This window comes from Fragaria vesca, linkage group LG4 (genome assembly GCF_000184155.1).
Source record: "Fragaria vesca subsp. vesca linkage group LG4, FraVesHawaii_1.0, whole genome shotgun sequence".
Lineage (NCBI taxonomy): Eukaryota > Viridiplantae > Streptophyta > Magnoliopsida > Rosales > Rosaceae > Fragaria > Fragaria vesca.
The window spans coordinates 15,260,187-15,274,713 of record NC_020494.1 but is presented as its reverse complement, the minus strand read 5'-3'; the positions used below and the strand labels follow the sequence as shown (position 1 = coordinate 15,274,713).

At 38.7% G+C, this 14,527-nt stretch overlaps 2 protein-coding genes across 7 annotated transcripts; one reads left to right on the top strand and one right to left on the bottom strand.

The window, feature by feature from the left end:
* The first annotated feature begins 3,735 nt into the window (after window positions 1–3,735).
* On the top strand, window positions 3,736–5,627 carry LOC101313011 (S-adenosylmethionine synthase 3-like). 6 transcript variants are annotated; one of them, XM_004297044.1, is made up of 3 exons: window positions 3,736–3,875; window positions 4,169–4,502; window positions 4,701–5,627. In XM_004297044.1, the coding sequence occupies exons 2-3, from the start codon at window positions 4,181–4,183 to the stop codon at window positions 5,363–5,365; spliced, it is 987 nt and encodes a 328-aa protein (XP_004297092.1). In that variant the 5' UTR covers window positions 3,736–3,875; window positions 4,169–4,180; the 3' UTR covers window positions 5,366–5,627. The 6 variants fall into 6 exon arrangements, with proteins under 6 accessions (XP_004297092.1, XP_004297088.1, XP_004297089.1 ...); XM_004297040.1 differs by having other exon boundaries at window positions 4,169–5,627; XM_004297041.1 differs by having other exon boundaries at window positions 3,798–4,021; window positions 4,169–5,627.
* A 796-nt stretch (window positions 5,628–6,423) lies between these two features.
* On the bottom strand, window positions 6,424–7,487 carry LOC101312718 (glucan endo-1,3-beta-D-glucosidase-like). Its single transcript, XM_004297038.1, has 4 exons — window positions 7,347–7,487; window positions 7,190–7,221; window positions 6,822–7,080; window positions 6,424–6,693 (listed from the first exon to the last, which is right to left on the bottom strand). Exons 1-4 carry the CDS (start codon window positions 7,423–7,425, stop codon window positions 6,662–6,664), a joined length of 402 nt encoding a protein of 133 aa, XP_004297086.1. The 5' UTR covers window positions 7,426–7,487; the 3' UTR covers window positions 6,424–6,661.
* Between the last annotated feature and the right edge of the window lie 7,040 nt (window positions 7,488–14,527).

Sequence of the window (14,527 nt, the reverse complement as noted above, 5' to 3'; positions counted from 1 at the left end):
GTTCTGGCGCCATCGATTTCAACCCAGCGAAATTGAACCAGTCTGATTCAGTGAAGTTGACCTCTGTCTTCAGACTTCGGAGAGAAACAGAGAGAGATGCCAATGGTGAGAGAGTGGGGATCCGATCTCTAGAGGCGTCGAACTTGCAATGGAGAACACTGACGAGCGACGTCGGAGAGGAGTGATTGGAGGTCGTCGATGTCAGAGAGGAGAGATCGGAGGCCGTCGACTTCAGATGCGCGGCAACCTGATTTGGATTTGACGCTGCTCTTCGGCTCAACGGTCTCGGCGGGAGGAGAGAGTGAGAGAGTGTGTGTGCTTTCCAGATTAGAGGAGAGAAGGAGGAAGAGATCTGGTCAGAGATGTGTCGGTGATCAGTTTGGCAGTGACGAGGACCGACGTGAGGGATCTAGCCTCATCGGCGTCGAGGCAGCGTCACCGGTGCAGTGCTTCGCCAGTGCTTCATGTCGTCAGTGCATCGCCGGAGAGAGGAATCAGATTCACGTTTGAGAGAGGAAAGAGAGTGGGAGAGTTTTCTGAGAGAGAGAGAGTTAATGATTGGGAAAAAAGAGGAGAAAGAGAGTTAAATTAGGGTGAGAGTATTGACGTCTTTTTGTTATAATTCATTGGAATTGGGTTGTTGAATAGATTTTCATTGGAATGGGCTAAAAGGATGTTAAATTAGTCATTTACTCTTAAATTAATAGTTTAATTATGATTAAACTAAATATACTTGATACATTTTCTTTATATACTTATTTTTCTGTTTTCAAATTATTTCACTTTTTTTTGTTCCTGATGCAACTGGTTTGTGAAATAAAGACTAAAATCGGAGCAATACAACATTATGAAGTTTTTCTTCTAAAAAAAAAGATATGAAGTTTTTATAGAAAAATATATTGACTTATTGAGCATCCATGTCCAATTTGGTAAATTACACTTAGCCACACTTCTGAAAAATATGTTACCAAACGCCTCAGCTGATTTTCCTAACAGCAATTTTAAAAACAATTCTGGTCGCAGCAGATTCAAAAACAATTCTCCTCACAGCACAGCTGTACCAAACTGGGCCATAATGAGTTTAGGTCAAACTCTAGCTTTTAAACAGCTTCGAAGTTCGAATTTGGGTAGTTTTGTGTTTGGTTTTTACTGACTTTTCTTCTTTGGTACGCTGATTTTGACCGATGTTGGTAGGTTGCTGGGTAGTGGTATCATATAAAGATTGGAGAAGGGGATGTAAGACCAAATCACCAACTCGATCACCAACCCATTACATAGGATATGATTTAGTGATAGACCAACTGAGAATCTTCCTACATAATTCTTACCAAACTATTCATAAAGTCAGATTAAGGTTGCATGATCAGGCACACGTATATGAATCACAAGTTTTGGTCTTTGGAATGATTTAGCTAGGGGGCAGAACGAAACGAGTTGATGCTTCTTTATTCTGGAGGTAATCAGGTAGTGATGCATTGATAACTTGTATACTATGATGATAACTTGTATACTATGATGGGTGTCTCTCAATATCCATGTGACGTCAACAAAAAAAACTGATACTCAGTGGTCAGTGCTCCAGATCGACGTTGATGATTGATGCATGCGATCAACTGCATCTAGGAAAATTTGGCATATACAAAAACCGTAGTACACGTAAATAAAACTAAAAAGTTCAAAACCACCGATAGAAATGACACAAACATAATATAATCACATACATAATTTTGTTATATTCTCGTTTGTAGCTTTGAAAACTTGTATTTGAGACTTCAAAACCAAACTACAGGACAATGTTTTTTTTTTTTGGGTAATTAATGAAACTGCATTAAGATAAGCCCCGACAGATAAACCTAACAAGAAAAATTATAACTCGACCTAAGTCCACATAGATAGGGCAAAAAGTGTAACCGTAAAATTTAAGTATATAAAACATCATCTCCAAAAATGGTACAAACATAGCAGCTGCCACCCAAGTTTCTCGCCAGCCGCCATCGATCAGGAGCCAAGATGTTGTCGAAAGTGTCATACAAATGGGATAAAAACCGAAGTACTGCTACCAATGACTAACAAAACACATCCAAACAAAACCAAAGATTTAAGGGGACGAATGCCTAAAACCAAAACCACCCGCCAGCTAGAGACTCAATTCGGGAAGAAACCAAGATGGTCAGATGGTGTAGAAGCCAACAACAAAGAAAAGAATGCAGGTTGAAATACCTATGCGTGAGCACCTATAAACCTCTAAGTAAAGTGATTCTCACTTTTAAGGAAAAGCTATGAAAACCTTCATGGATCAGGTTGTTGGAACTTGAAAGATAAATGGGAGCTATGGGTGGGATTGGGTGAGGGAAGACATGGAGGTTTGTGGATCTATAAATTTGTTAATGTAGTTATAGCCCCCCAAATTTGATAAGTCAGTAAATCACCACACGAATGGTGTTAAGCAACCACAACGGGTTGAGATAACAAAAATGATGAAAATATATCATGACACAACAAGGAGAGTCCCCTACTGCTCTCAAGCCACTGATATGGATCTGAAAATTAATAGTGTACCAGCTTAATAAGACCACAAACTATAGAACCAATTTAATGATGTACTAATTTATTTATTTATTTTTGAATAAATAGGAACGGTTTTTTGCTTCATCAACTATTATAAGACAATTCACATCATATGACATGCCCCACAAGGTCTGTTAATTAAGCACCATGATTAGTACCTTCGTTATTTACAACTAGGCTTATAAAGAGCTTGAAGCAAAAGAAAACAGTTTACGTTACTACCTAATTCCTTGGAACAAAATAATGACTACATATGAACTCAATTGGTGGACACCTAATAAACTTAATAATTAGGGTTATCTTAAGTCTAACACTTAGGTTGACCTAACCGAAGATTAAGTCTTTCCCTTGCCCTTGGCATTAAGGCTAGCCTTCTCAGGCCTAACAACACATGCAATCAAGTAATACACTATGGTTGCATAACCACTAGAGGCAACGTTTCGTCGAGCCCTGACTGGTAGTGCCCCAACGTTAGTTGTCGATCCACTCCAATATAAAACACCCTCGGCCACCACAACAACCATGATTAGAGCCTCTGAAACAACTTGGTTGGGATCTCGACTTCGCCGCTTGAGAAGACATTACATCACTTATTTGAGTCCACATCGTTGTCATCTTGTTATTGCTGATTGGAGTCAGTTGTGTAAGACCTCAGTTAGTGTACATTTAGTGAACTAATAATCAAGAAATAAAACTCAATTTTAATCCTCATGCTATGTGTACCCCAAGTTCTACGATTTACCCTTGCCCTTGCCTCAGCCAGGACAAGCGAAACAAAGCTTGCGATATCGCATTAATAGATTTCATAGGAACGAACTAGGTTGTAGTCGGGATGAAACCAAGCGCTCTTAACAAACAGAGTCAAGTCACTCCGTTAAGTGAGAGTCCAAGTGGGGTGATGAGTCAACGTCATGTCTGCCCAGAAAAAGAAAACTTGACAGGCTGGGGTAGGTGGGTTATTTACAGGTAATTATTACCAAACGCGCGGTAAAACGCGTCCTCCCCACGTCTCAGAATCTCAGATCACCACCCTCTCCCTATCTCACCCACCGACTCACCCCCACCGACGGCCGAGATTTACCCCCGCCCCTCGATTTCACTGCCACGTGATCATGAATCTACCCCAACTTTTGATACTTGGGGTTGGCCAACACTGGAATCTCATCCCCATTTCCTTATAAATTGGGGCCTCAACCTCCTCTCTTCCTCGAACCGCTTGAGTAGGAGAACAGACCCCAATTCTTCACAAGGTCCTTTCTTCTTCTCCTCTCAAGCTTACCCAAACTCTCTCCCCCGCTACCTCTCAGGTGCGCTTCTGGTTCTTCTTTGCTGGGTTCATTTCAGTTTTGCTTGATTACACTTGAGGAAACTTATGTCGACAAATTTGACAAACATACTGAACAAAATAAATATTGGATCTGGGTTTTGTTGCCGACACTAGATCTTGAATTGGGTAGTTGTTGAATTTGATAAAGTTTTGAATCTTTAAACTACGAAATCAGATCTGTTAAGTGCACACCAGCTGTTTGATGATATTGCTGTGAGAACTATGTTTTCAAATTCGAATTGCTGATTAGATTTCTGTGTTATGTTGATGCAGATTTTTTGGGAAATGGCTCTTGAAACTTTCTTGTTCACCTCCGAATCCGTCAATGAGGGTCACCCAGACAAGCTCTGCGACCAGATCTCCGACGCCGTGCTCGACGCCTGCCTAGCTCAGGACGCCGACAGCAAGGTGGCTTGCGAGACTTGCACCAAGACCAACATGGTCATGGTGTTCGGTGAGATCACCACCAAGGCTAATGTCGACTACGAGAAGATCGTCCGTGACACTTGCCGCGAAATTGGGTTCGTTTCAGCTGATGTGGGTCTTGATGCCGACAACTGCAAGGTGCTCGTTAACATTGAGCAGCAGAGCCCTGACATTGCCCAAGGTGTCCATGGTCATTTGACCAAGAGGCCGGAGGAGATTGGAGCTGGTGACCAAGGTCACATGTTTGGCTATGCCACTGATGAGACCGAAGAGTTGATGCCTCTCAGCCATGTGCTTGCAACCAAGCTCGGTGCTAAGCTCACTGAAGTTCGCAAGAATGGTACTTGCGCATGGTTGAGGCCTGATGGCAAGACCCAAGTGACCGTTGAGTACTTCAATGACAACGGTGCTATGGTTCCAATCCGTGTCCACACTGTCCTGATTTCGACCCAGCACGATGAAACCGTGACCAACGATGAGATTGCTGCTGATCTGAAGGAGCATGTGATCAAGCCTGTGATCCCAGAGAAGTACCTTGATGAGAAGACCATCTTCCACTTGAACCCATCTGGCCGATTCGTCATTGGAGGGCCTCATGGTGATGCTGGTCTCACCGGCCGCAAGATCATCATCGACACCTACGGAGGATGGGGCGCTCACGGAGGTGGTGCCTTCTCCGGCAAGGACCCAACCAAGGTCGACAGGAGTGGAGCCTACATTGTGAGGCAGGCAGCCAAGTCCATCGTCGCCAGTGGACTCGCAAGGAGGTGCATTGTGCAAGTGTCTTATGCCATTGGTGTGGCTGAGCCACTGTCTGTGTTTGTTGACTCTTACGGCACCGGGAAGATCCCCGACAAGGAGATCCTCAAGATTGTGAAGGAGACCTTTGATTTCAGGCCTGGTATGATCGCCATCAACCTTGATCTCAAGAGGGGCAATGGAAGGTTTTTGAAGACTGCTGCTTATGGGCATTTTGGAAGGGATGATGCTGACTTCACCTGGGAGGTGGTGAAGCCACTCAAGTGGGATAAGGTTCAAGCTTGAATCCAAAACATTGAATTAATTTGAAGCATGTGCTGTTGATGCTCTCTATACTGGCATTTTGCCATTCTATTTTTTTCCTATTGATTTTTGTGTTCTTTCAAGAATGTGTTAGTAGCTTACTATGTATTCACAGAGGCTGTAATTGTATGCTATTGCTACTCCCAAAGTTTAATAAAGAAAAATTTAGCAGAGTGGTTTTGCTGTGGAGTAGCAACAATTTAACATTGTTGTTGCACATGGCAAGTGGCATTTTTATAACGAAGTGTGTCTGTGTTTCTGCCTGTTCTCTGGGTTTCATCAGTATTTGCCATTACTATTATTTTTGTGAGAGGTCCTGTGATTTATGTCTTTTTTGGTTGTAAAGAGCAAAGAGAGAGAGTTGTTGACAGGCTGGTGATCAACCTTGAAGACTACTGGTTTATTTGATCTACAAGAAGCTTGCTTTCCCACTTGAGCAGTGTCACTGAATGGCTTTATGTACTAAAAGAGTTGAGGATCTTCTACAAGACTCGAGAGCAATCAATGAAGCAGCTCACTCTCATCAGTATGACACTATGACTATCCACTTGGCTTTTCCATAGAGCACAATGAGCACATGCACTGAAATATAGGCTTGTACTGCCATATCCCACACTTGCTGGGTACATGTTTCATGTCATTCTCAAATATATGACAAATATGTTGATATGAAGGGGTGCAATCATGTCCCACATTGAATAAAGATGCATGAGTGTACTACTAAGAATAGAAGCGCATATGACATATAATACACAAGAATGGCACAAAATATGGTGAAAATTCTTGAAACCAAAGGACTGTTCCAAGTACTTCAGTTTTTGTGTATTCAAGTTTACTCTAAATTGGTCTCTGGTTGAATCTCAGGCACTAAATCTACTGTCCTCTGTATCACTCTGTTTTAGATCAAGTCCCTCTTTTGTCCTATGATAGTTGGCAAGGAGCAAGATGTACATCTACATCTACATGTAGCCATCTACATCTACATGAGCATATGCACATAATAATTCATCAGTGATGGACCCAAGCAGGCACAAGGTATCAGAACCAATTTTTTATTTCTTTCTTTCATCCACTACTAAACTATATATTTAGTAGTCACCCATTACATTTGAGTATCTTGTAGATCTTAGGGCAATAAACTATATATTTAGCTAGAAAAATACAAAGTACTTTGCTAGCTAGCTCCTCTAGTAGCCTTTATACTTTGAGTTATAACCACCTCATCTCAGATCAGAACAGATCAGTTCCTTATTCAGTTATATGCTGATAGCATGTTCTCTATTGTGGAGGGTAGTTGCAGCTTCCAACAGCTGCAAAACAAAGACAAAAAGTGGCATCAGAAAAGCTATTCCATCCTTCCAGGTCTTAGAAGCTTTGGTTTTAGCTTTCAAGCTAATCTTCAAACAGCAGTCATTCTATTTTAGGTGTGACTACTCACTAGGATTCTCATAAACAAGCAGTCCACTGCCATTGAAATAGCAAGCATTGGCCGTCTGTCCATCTTGTTGGAAAAAGAGGTTCATGACCATCGATGCAGATGAGACCTTGTTAGAAGGGATGTAACAGGAACCTCCCGGTTGGATAACGGAGCAGCTAATCTTGTAGTACCCTTGTTGGCAGACATACTGGACATTCATCTCAAGCTGAGCATCAGAAGTAGATGGCTTAGCAATGCACCACTTTCTGTCGTTTGCCTCCTGCGAACCAAAGAGCAACATGCATCATTCGTTCTCATCGATCAAAATTTACGTAACTTAAAAAGGCAATGAATTGAAAGTATGTGAAGAACTGTCAAACTATTGTTACCCGCCCGTTTTCATTTTTGACTTCCCTTGCTTCTGCAAAAGGTTACCATATAATATAGTTAGTGCATGACTAAAGCCTTGAAGGAATGTGATTTAATGAGGCAGATAACAAAAATTATGGCACAGCAATGTAAAAGTAAAAATGTAGAGCAACCTACCAGTGCTCGTAGTGAAACATTCGAAAAGAGCAATGGTCAAAACAAAGAATACAAATGACAATTTCAGCATTGCAGACATTGCTGTAAAATCCAAATGCAAAAGCAATTCAAAGAACACAAAGAGGGAGATAATATGGATTATGAATTGCATTGTTAATCTCTTCTGCTGCTTATATAGAGATTGAGGGTTCGTAATGTCTACTAGGCAATCTAGCTTTTTAGTCTTTTTCGTGACACTATTGATAGTGACGATGATGTGATGAAAACACATTTTGCGCTTAGTTTCCAAGCTGAGATTTTCAGTTGGACAAGGTGGTGGGATTCAATTATATTTGGCAATTAGCAAGTAATTCAACTTTTAGAGTTCATGGTTTTGTGATTAAATTAGCTTGTTTAGACTTGAATATAGGAAAGCATAATCTTTTTATGTTTTTAGTATGCTTCTTTCTAAGTTTATTTACTTGCTAAGAAATGAGACTCTGGAATTAAGGGATTGTGATCCTACTCAAAATGCAAAAAGATGCCTCTTTATCTGATTCTGAGCTGTGTAATCTCTTACAATGCTTTCTCAACAGTCTAGGAGACCCATTTAAGCGACGAAATATGATCTAAATGCGACATAGAATGATGGAAATGACAAAACTCGATCTCTTCTTCCATGTCACTTCAATTAAGTTGCCTCACTTGCCTGACTTAGTTACCGACGAGGGGGTTATAATTTAGAAAGACTCAAGTGGCAAGTATCATTCTTGCATTACAATGACATGGTCTATGCGTTTGCTTATACTGCCGTGTATACAAAATGTTTTGCATCGTCTATATCACTTTCATATCCACATTACGTTAAACAAAAGAAAATTGGAAATGAAATGAAGAAATTGGTCAGGTTATATCTTATATATAATTGTGTATCATGATAGATAAGATAGCAGAAAAGTTGTGAATCAATTTCATGCACAATCACACAGTGATAAAAAGCATGCATGCTGCATTAATCCAATCGATCATGACTGATAAGTGATAATCCGCATTGCATTTCCACCAGTTTTTCTTTCTTTGGAGCTTTTCAATACAGTCACCTTACCTTTGCGGAGATATAGACTCGAAATTTTTCATAGGAAAGTAATCAATAATGGAATTTCACCCAACTCGCGGTTTGTTTCATCAACTAACTCATAGCGGCTAGCATTGTATATGATTTCAAACAACAACTTTTATCAATTCTTCACTAAATTAGGGTCACAAGATACACCCCCATAAAATTAAATTCTTTCACACGGAAACAGTCTGTGTGAACATGGTGTAACACACGCGGATCTTCATGTGAATAATGAATACCCACTTTCACACGATACAGCCACAGACTTGAATCCGACCGTATTGCGACCATTTTTTAGCAGTGATTGTTAAGTTTAAAATTCTTTTTGGAAGCTGAAAAGTTTAATTATGCTGTACTGGTTGTAGATATGTATTTAATGTTTGTTATTTTCTAAGTTGTAGTAGCTAGAGGGTTTAAGGCTAAATTTTTTTTTTAGGCTATAGCTACTTCAATACTTTAAATTTTTGTGTGCTTCTAATGTTTATTAATGTTTGTTATTTTCTAAGTTGTAGTAGCTTAATATTTATTGATGTTTATAATGTTTGCTAATGTTTTTCAGGCTACTTCAATACATTAATAGACTTAATGAAATAGACATTAATATTTTCTAAGCTACGTACTTCAATACATTACAATTTTTGTAGGCTTAAATACATTAATAGACTCCCTTTCTAAGTTGTGTGCTTCTAATGAATGTTAATCGCAACTTATTTTGGGAGTCTACTTCAATTTCATGCAAAATGACAGTCATTAGAAGCACACATTCACTAATCATGATTGATTGCATTAATTCAACCGGTTTGTTCAAACCTTTCAATGAAAAGTCTAATTAAGCTAGTAGTACGTGACATAATTAACATGAAATTAAGTTTTCCACATGATGTATTTTAAGAAACTTTTCACCCTAAATTTGGTATAGTTAAGTTTAGATCACAAGTTACGAGTATTATAGTCCATCACCCACAAGATGTAGGTTCACATTCCACCGTTAGGTAGAAGAGAAGCCATGTATTATCCTGTCTAGTTGCAATCTTGATATTCATCGTTGTCCTTTGAATTTTTAAGTGATTATGGTATGTAGGACATTGGGGCATGGACTAAGTTTTGGGTGTGTAACCGAAGAATCTAGATCAGGAGGTCGGAGAGCCAAGTGTTTTAACTGTTGATATATGTGTGCTTAAGCTCCTGGACTCCAACAATATGATATACATTAATGATCAACACTTCTTCAAATATAATATACGTTTATCATCTATAGCTCTATTTCTATATTCTACAAAACATAAATTTGCAGGATGGGAGATGCACGCTACCAATCTTGCAATATTAAGGATATTTAGCAACCCAAACAACCGAAGTTGTAATTTTGGACAGCATCGGTGCTTTTAGTGATCAAACGAGCATTACTGAATTACACTTTTATTTAAACAGCTAATTCCTAATGTGAAAAGTAAAACTAGTTAACCTCTGTTGCACTAAGTTTCTTCAATATATTGATCCTCGTTGAGTATACAATCCAGAAATACCTGTACCAAAAGTCCTTGTTCTGTAGAAGCCTTTACCAGAAGTCCAGAAATGCCTGAACCATCTGACTACTTTGACCCTGCAGTTGAAACAGAGGAAGAGAAGCGGTAAATTCATTTTTACTTTGAGTCTCTCTTTTACTTTTCTTTGGTCAATTTCTCCCTGAACCAGCACATGATTTCTACCAGCCATTGTGTCAGTCACTTTGACTGAGAATGATACAGCTTTGCTTCAAATTCTGGAACTCCCTCCTTATATACCACCATTGATTTTTCATCAAGGTTTCATCTTTACCATTATGCAAGGCAACATCTTCTCATTCCCACCATACTATTCTGAGTACTCTCTCATCTTTTATGTATTCCATTTGAATGATTCGATCGCTACCCTTCTCATTTCTTCCACCACACCAGCCATGTCATCTTCAGATATTACTCTTCATCTTAAGGTTGCCTCAAAAGTTCTATGTTTCTTGAACATCATGCAATTTGTCTTGCAGCCGGAAAGGTTTGATTAAGTTAGGATTACAAGTTAGCAGATTCATAATGGCCGGAACAGTGACCCTGGGGTCATCCGCACATGAGGAGTAGTATCATCGTCAACATCCATATCCCACAGTGTTGCCGAGGCCTGAGTTGTCCCCCGACGTCAACTCAGTCTACGGCTCTCTCAGGTTCTGATCCCTGCCTAGATGAAGAAACGAGTGTCCACAAAGAATCATCAAGTAGCGAGAGGTGCAGTTAACGAGTGTACATCAAACACGCAGTTGAATAGAATAAGAGAGTTCAACCAGGAGTCGCTCGCGAGCTCTCCCCTGAGGTCACCTCAGGATGAGGGCATGAAGGAGAAAAAATAGAAGTACTTTTCGAACTTAATTACATCAAATTTGTGCTTCCTATATCATCATCTACGCCTTTAAATTGGAGTCTTCTTGTTAGGTAATTTAATCGATTAGTGGTTTGAGTGGAAATGTATGTATGTGGTTTGAGTCTTCTTGCGGCCTCTTATTCAAAGGATACATTTATATATGTAATATATGAACTATGAAGAATGTTAAGTATATAGTTCACATTGTTTACAATTTCTCTTAATTTGACCCATGTTTGCTGGTATATTTGGGGTTTAGCTATTGCCTTGACTCTAGAGTTTGAAGAACTTTACCGATCTAAACCGTCATGTTTCCCAGAACTTGCCACAATATTACCAACATAAGGTATATATCTAATTCATCACTTTTTATTGTTTTAAGATAGCGTCGTTTAAAAAAAGAAAGAAAGATAGTGTTGACATGGATAATATTGCTCTTTCCTACTGGTTTTGTGTCCTCTCCTATCTTAAATACAAATCTCAGTTTTTTTTTTGAGGTAAATCTCAGGTCTTTTGGCTAACAATAAGTTCTGGCAAACAAGGATTATATGCTGTAAAATCCATGATTCTAACTTCTAAGTCGTCAATATTCACTCAAAAGATTGTGATGATAAGTTGATAACCAGACGATTGGGACTGTGTCCATGTTCTTGGCAGACTAGCTAGCTGGGTCGCTAGGTTTATTATAAATTTGATTTGAAGTTGTTTGTGTTCTTGTAGTCATACTAGGCATCAGTTCACATTCATAATCCAAATTAGACTGTAATCTCAAATACTTGATCACAATGAGATTGACAGGAAATCAGATCACTTCAGTCACTTAATTTCATGCAAGTTACTGTTATTCCTCAGCTTACCAAGCACAGGCCCAACAGGCCAACACCCATCATCATCTATCCCGCTCTGCATCAAAACAATATAATCCAACTGCTTAATCATACAAATTACTTGGTGTTGATTGTTACACAAATTAAAACAAAATAAAATCTAAGTAACTTTCACGTTTGATTCTGTCCAACAGTAACTAATCAAAAGTAATTATGTAGAAAGCCACATCTGATCTCCCACTTTCTAAATTCACTTTTTAGGTAGTGGATCAGTCACTCACAGTACATGTCACATCGATCACATAGATTATATAGCATAAGCATACATACACTAATAAGGGGCAGATTCCATGTGCTTTGCACGAGGCTGATATTGAGAAGTTTTCTCTGAAAATACAGCTTTGCATACCAAAACTTTCCTTATATAAGAGTGTTTCACGCATGCATTATATTGTTTGTCTGTTTGAACAATTCCATTTTATGCTCGTGTTCTTGGTTGCTTGTACAGATGCGCAAGGCATTGGACTAATTCAACGTTTTGATCAGTTGAAATACTCTGGGTCCTCCTAAAACGCTGTTATTCTATTTGTGCTCAAAATGGGAGGATATGAATTCAGTGTTGATGATCTAAAGTTATATGTTATTTTTGATTTTTGAGACATTAAGTATTTAGATACGTGCCAGTGTGGTTTGATGATTATATGGAGGATGCTAAACGAATGATGTAACCGAATAACCGATTATACTTGGTAACACTTTTAAGACATAAAATATTTAGATTTGTGTTAGTATGGTTTAATGATAATTTGAAGGATCATAAACAAATGATGTAACCGAATAACGGATTATACTAACTCAAATGCCTAAGAGCCTTTAATTTATAATTCTCTTCTCCTATATAAAATTGGGTCCATTGATGCACCTAATTTTTAGTGTGTACGTATTACACATGATATCATAACTCCTGGTAACAAACTTGCATGGTGCTCATCTAGAATTCACTCTACTCTCCTGAGTCTCCTCCCCTACATTCACATCAATGATCCCCTAAGAATGTGGAACACGATCATTGTATTAGAAAATGAAATCGAACGCATGCTGCAGATTTTAGTGGGATGACCCCATATTATGATAGGGACACCATGAAAATCAGAATAGCAAAAGTGTACAACTCAATAATACATTTGATGATTCCTTCTTTTTCTCAAGGAAAGGTTATTAGGAATTGGGATCTCAAACTTCTATCTACAACTCAATAGATGATTCCTTCTTTTTCTCAAGGAAAGGTTATCATATATTATACACCCATCTTACATATAATCATCACTACCACGAATCAAGCACATATTTTTGAAAATGTCAAAAATAAACAAGCAGCAGCAGGGGGTCTCTCTCAAATGAAATAAGCAAACCATCACAGAGAATCTCCAAGTTGACTTGAACATCCATGACCAACTGCTCATAAACATGTATCCATTTGATCACTGCTTTAGAATGCTCTGGAAATCGACCAGGTCTTCGTCTTCCTTTGCTGGATATACCCAATAGGCCAATAGTATGTGAACACTGATCGTCAAGGGTTCTACTTTTATTCACGAAAGCTTTGAGACCTGGTCCTACAGATGCCACAAGAAATAATGGACCTAACAGATAACAATCACCTTGTTACCTATCCCTTTCCGAAGTGGGGCACATGATCTTTCTCTTGTTAGCAAAAGGTAATTAAGTTAAAATCAAGAAGAAAAAAAGTGACTAAGAAACGCTTGACGTATATTGTTGGAAACTTTAGAATAGTTTATTTTTTTTCCTAGTAAACCCCCTCCTTTTGATGGTAGCACCTGGATAGATTACACTAGATATCGGTGGCGCCGATATCTATTAGTAGAGTTTTAACTTTTAGTACACGTCATTAACCAAAATGATGTGAAAATGAATTCATCGCAATCAAATATATAATTATTAACAAAAAACCAGTTTGACAAAAAACTTGATCAATTTCCAACTCTATCAATTATTTTCTCATCTGGGTGCAAATTGTTTGATACAAAATTTAGGGTAGTCAAATGATTTCAGAGGTTACCAGAATTAAGGTTGACATCGAAGTGTGGTTTCCCCAAAATTTTCTCCTGATCTACGAAACTGAAAAAGAATTGAAAAGGGTTTGATTCAATCATTTAGACAAAACAATTCTAAAAGTGTAGTTGGTGAGGAGAACTCACCGACAGAGAGGTTTGCGGCTGAGATTGAGGAGACATATATAAGTTACTTTGAACCATTTTGGACAGACGAATAATCAAATCCTTATCTTGTTGTTGTATCAATATGCAAACGAAATCAATGCACTAACTAAGAAAAACAATGCTATAATTAAGTGTATCCTTTTTCACTGATATACTTGGACCTCTGAATCTCCCCTCAAAGTTTCCTCTACTTGGCCTTCAAGCATTGGAGGTTCATGCCTTATCCATGGTTGATCATTTTGGTCATATGCTTCTACAATTTGACGGTTGAAAGACAAATTATCGAAGAAAGAGGTCCAACACTTAGTTATTCTAACACGACTCACCCCGAATTTCACTCTGAAACTCGGAATAAGTCGAGCGGGGACCACCTCCAAGGAAGATATTACCGAAAAATTCGGCATAACCTCTCTTAAAAATGGACAACCTTTCCTAAAGAAAACCTGCAAACACTCCCAATATTTTCATCCAACTTTAACTCCTGGAGCCTACGTGCTCCCCAAATACAACCACCACCAACAACAACACAACATTATCCAAACATCAAAATATAATTATCCAAAAGATAACATAAATCCTCTGACAAATATTCTAAAATGTCAACATGCCTTCACTCACAATCGA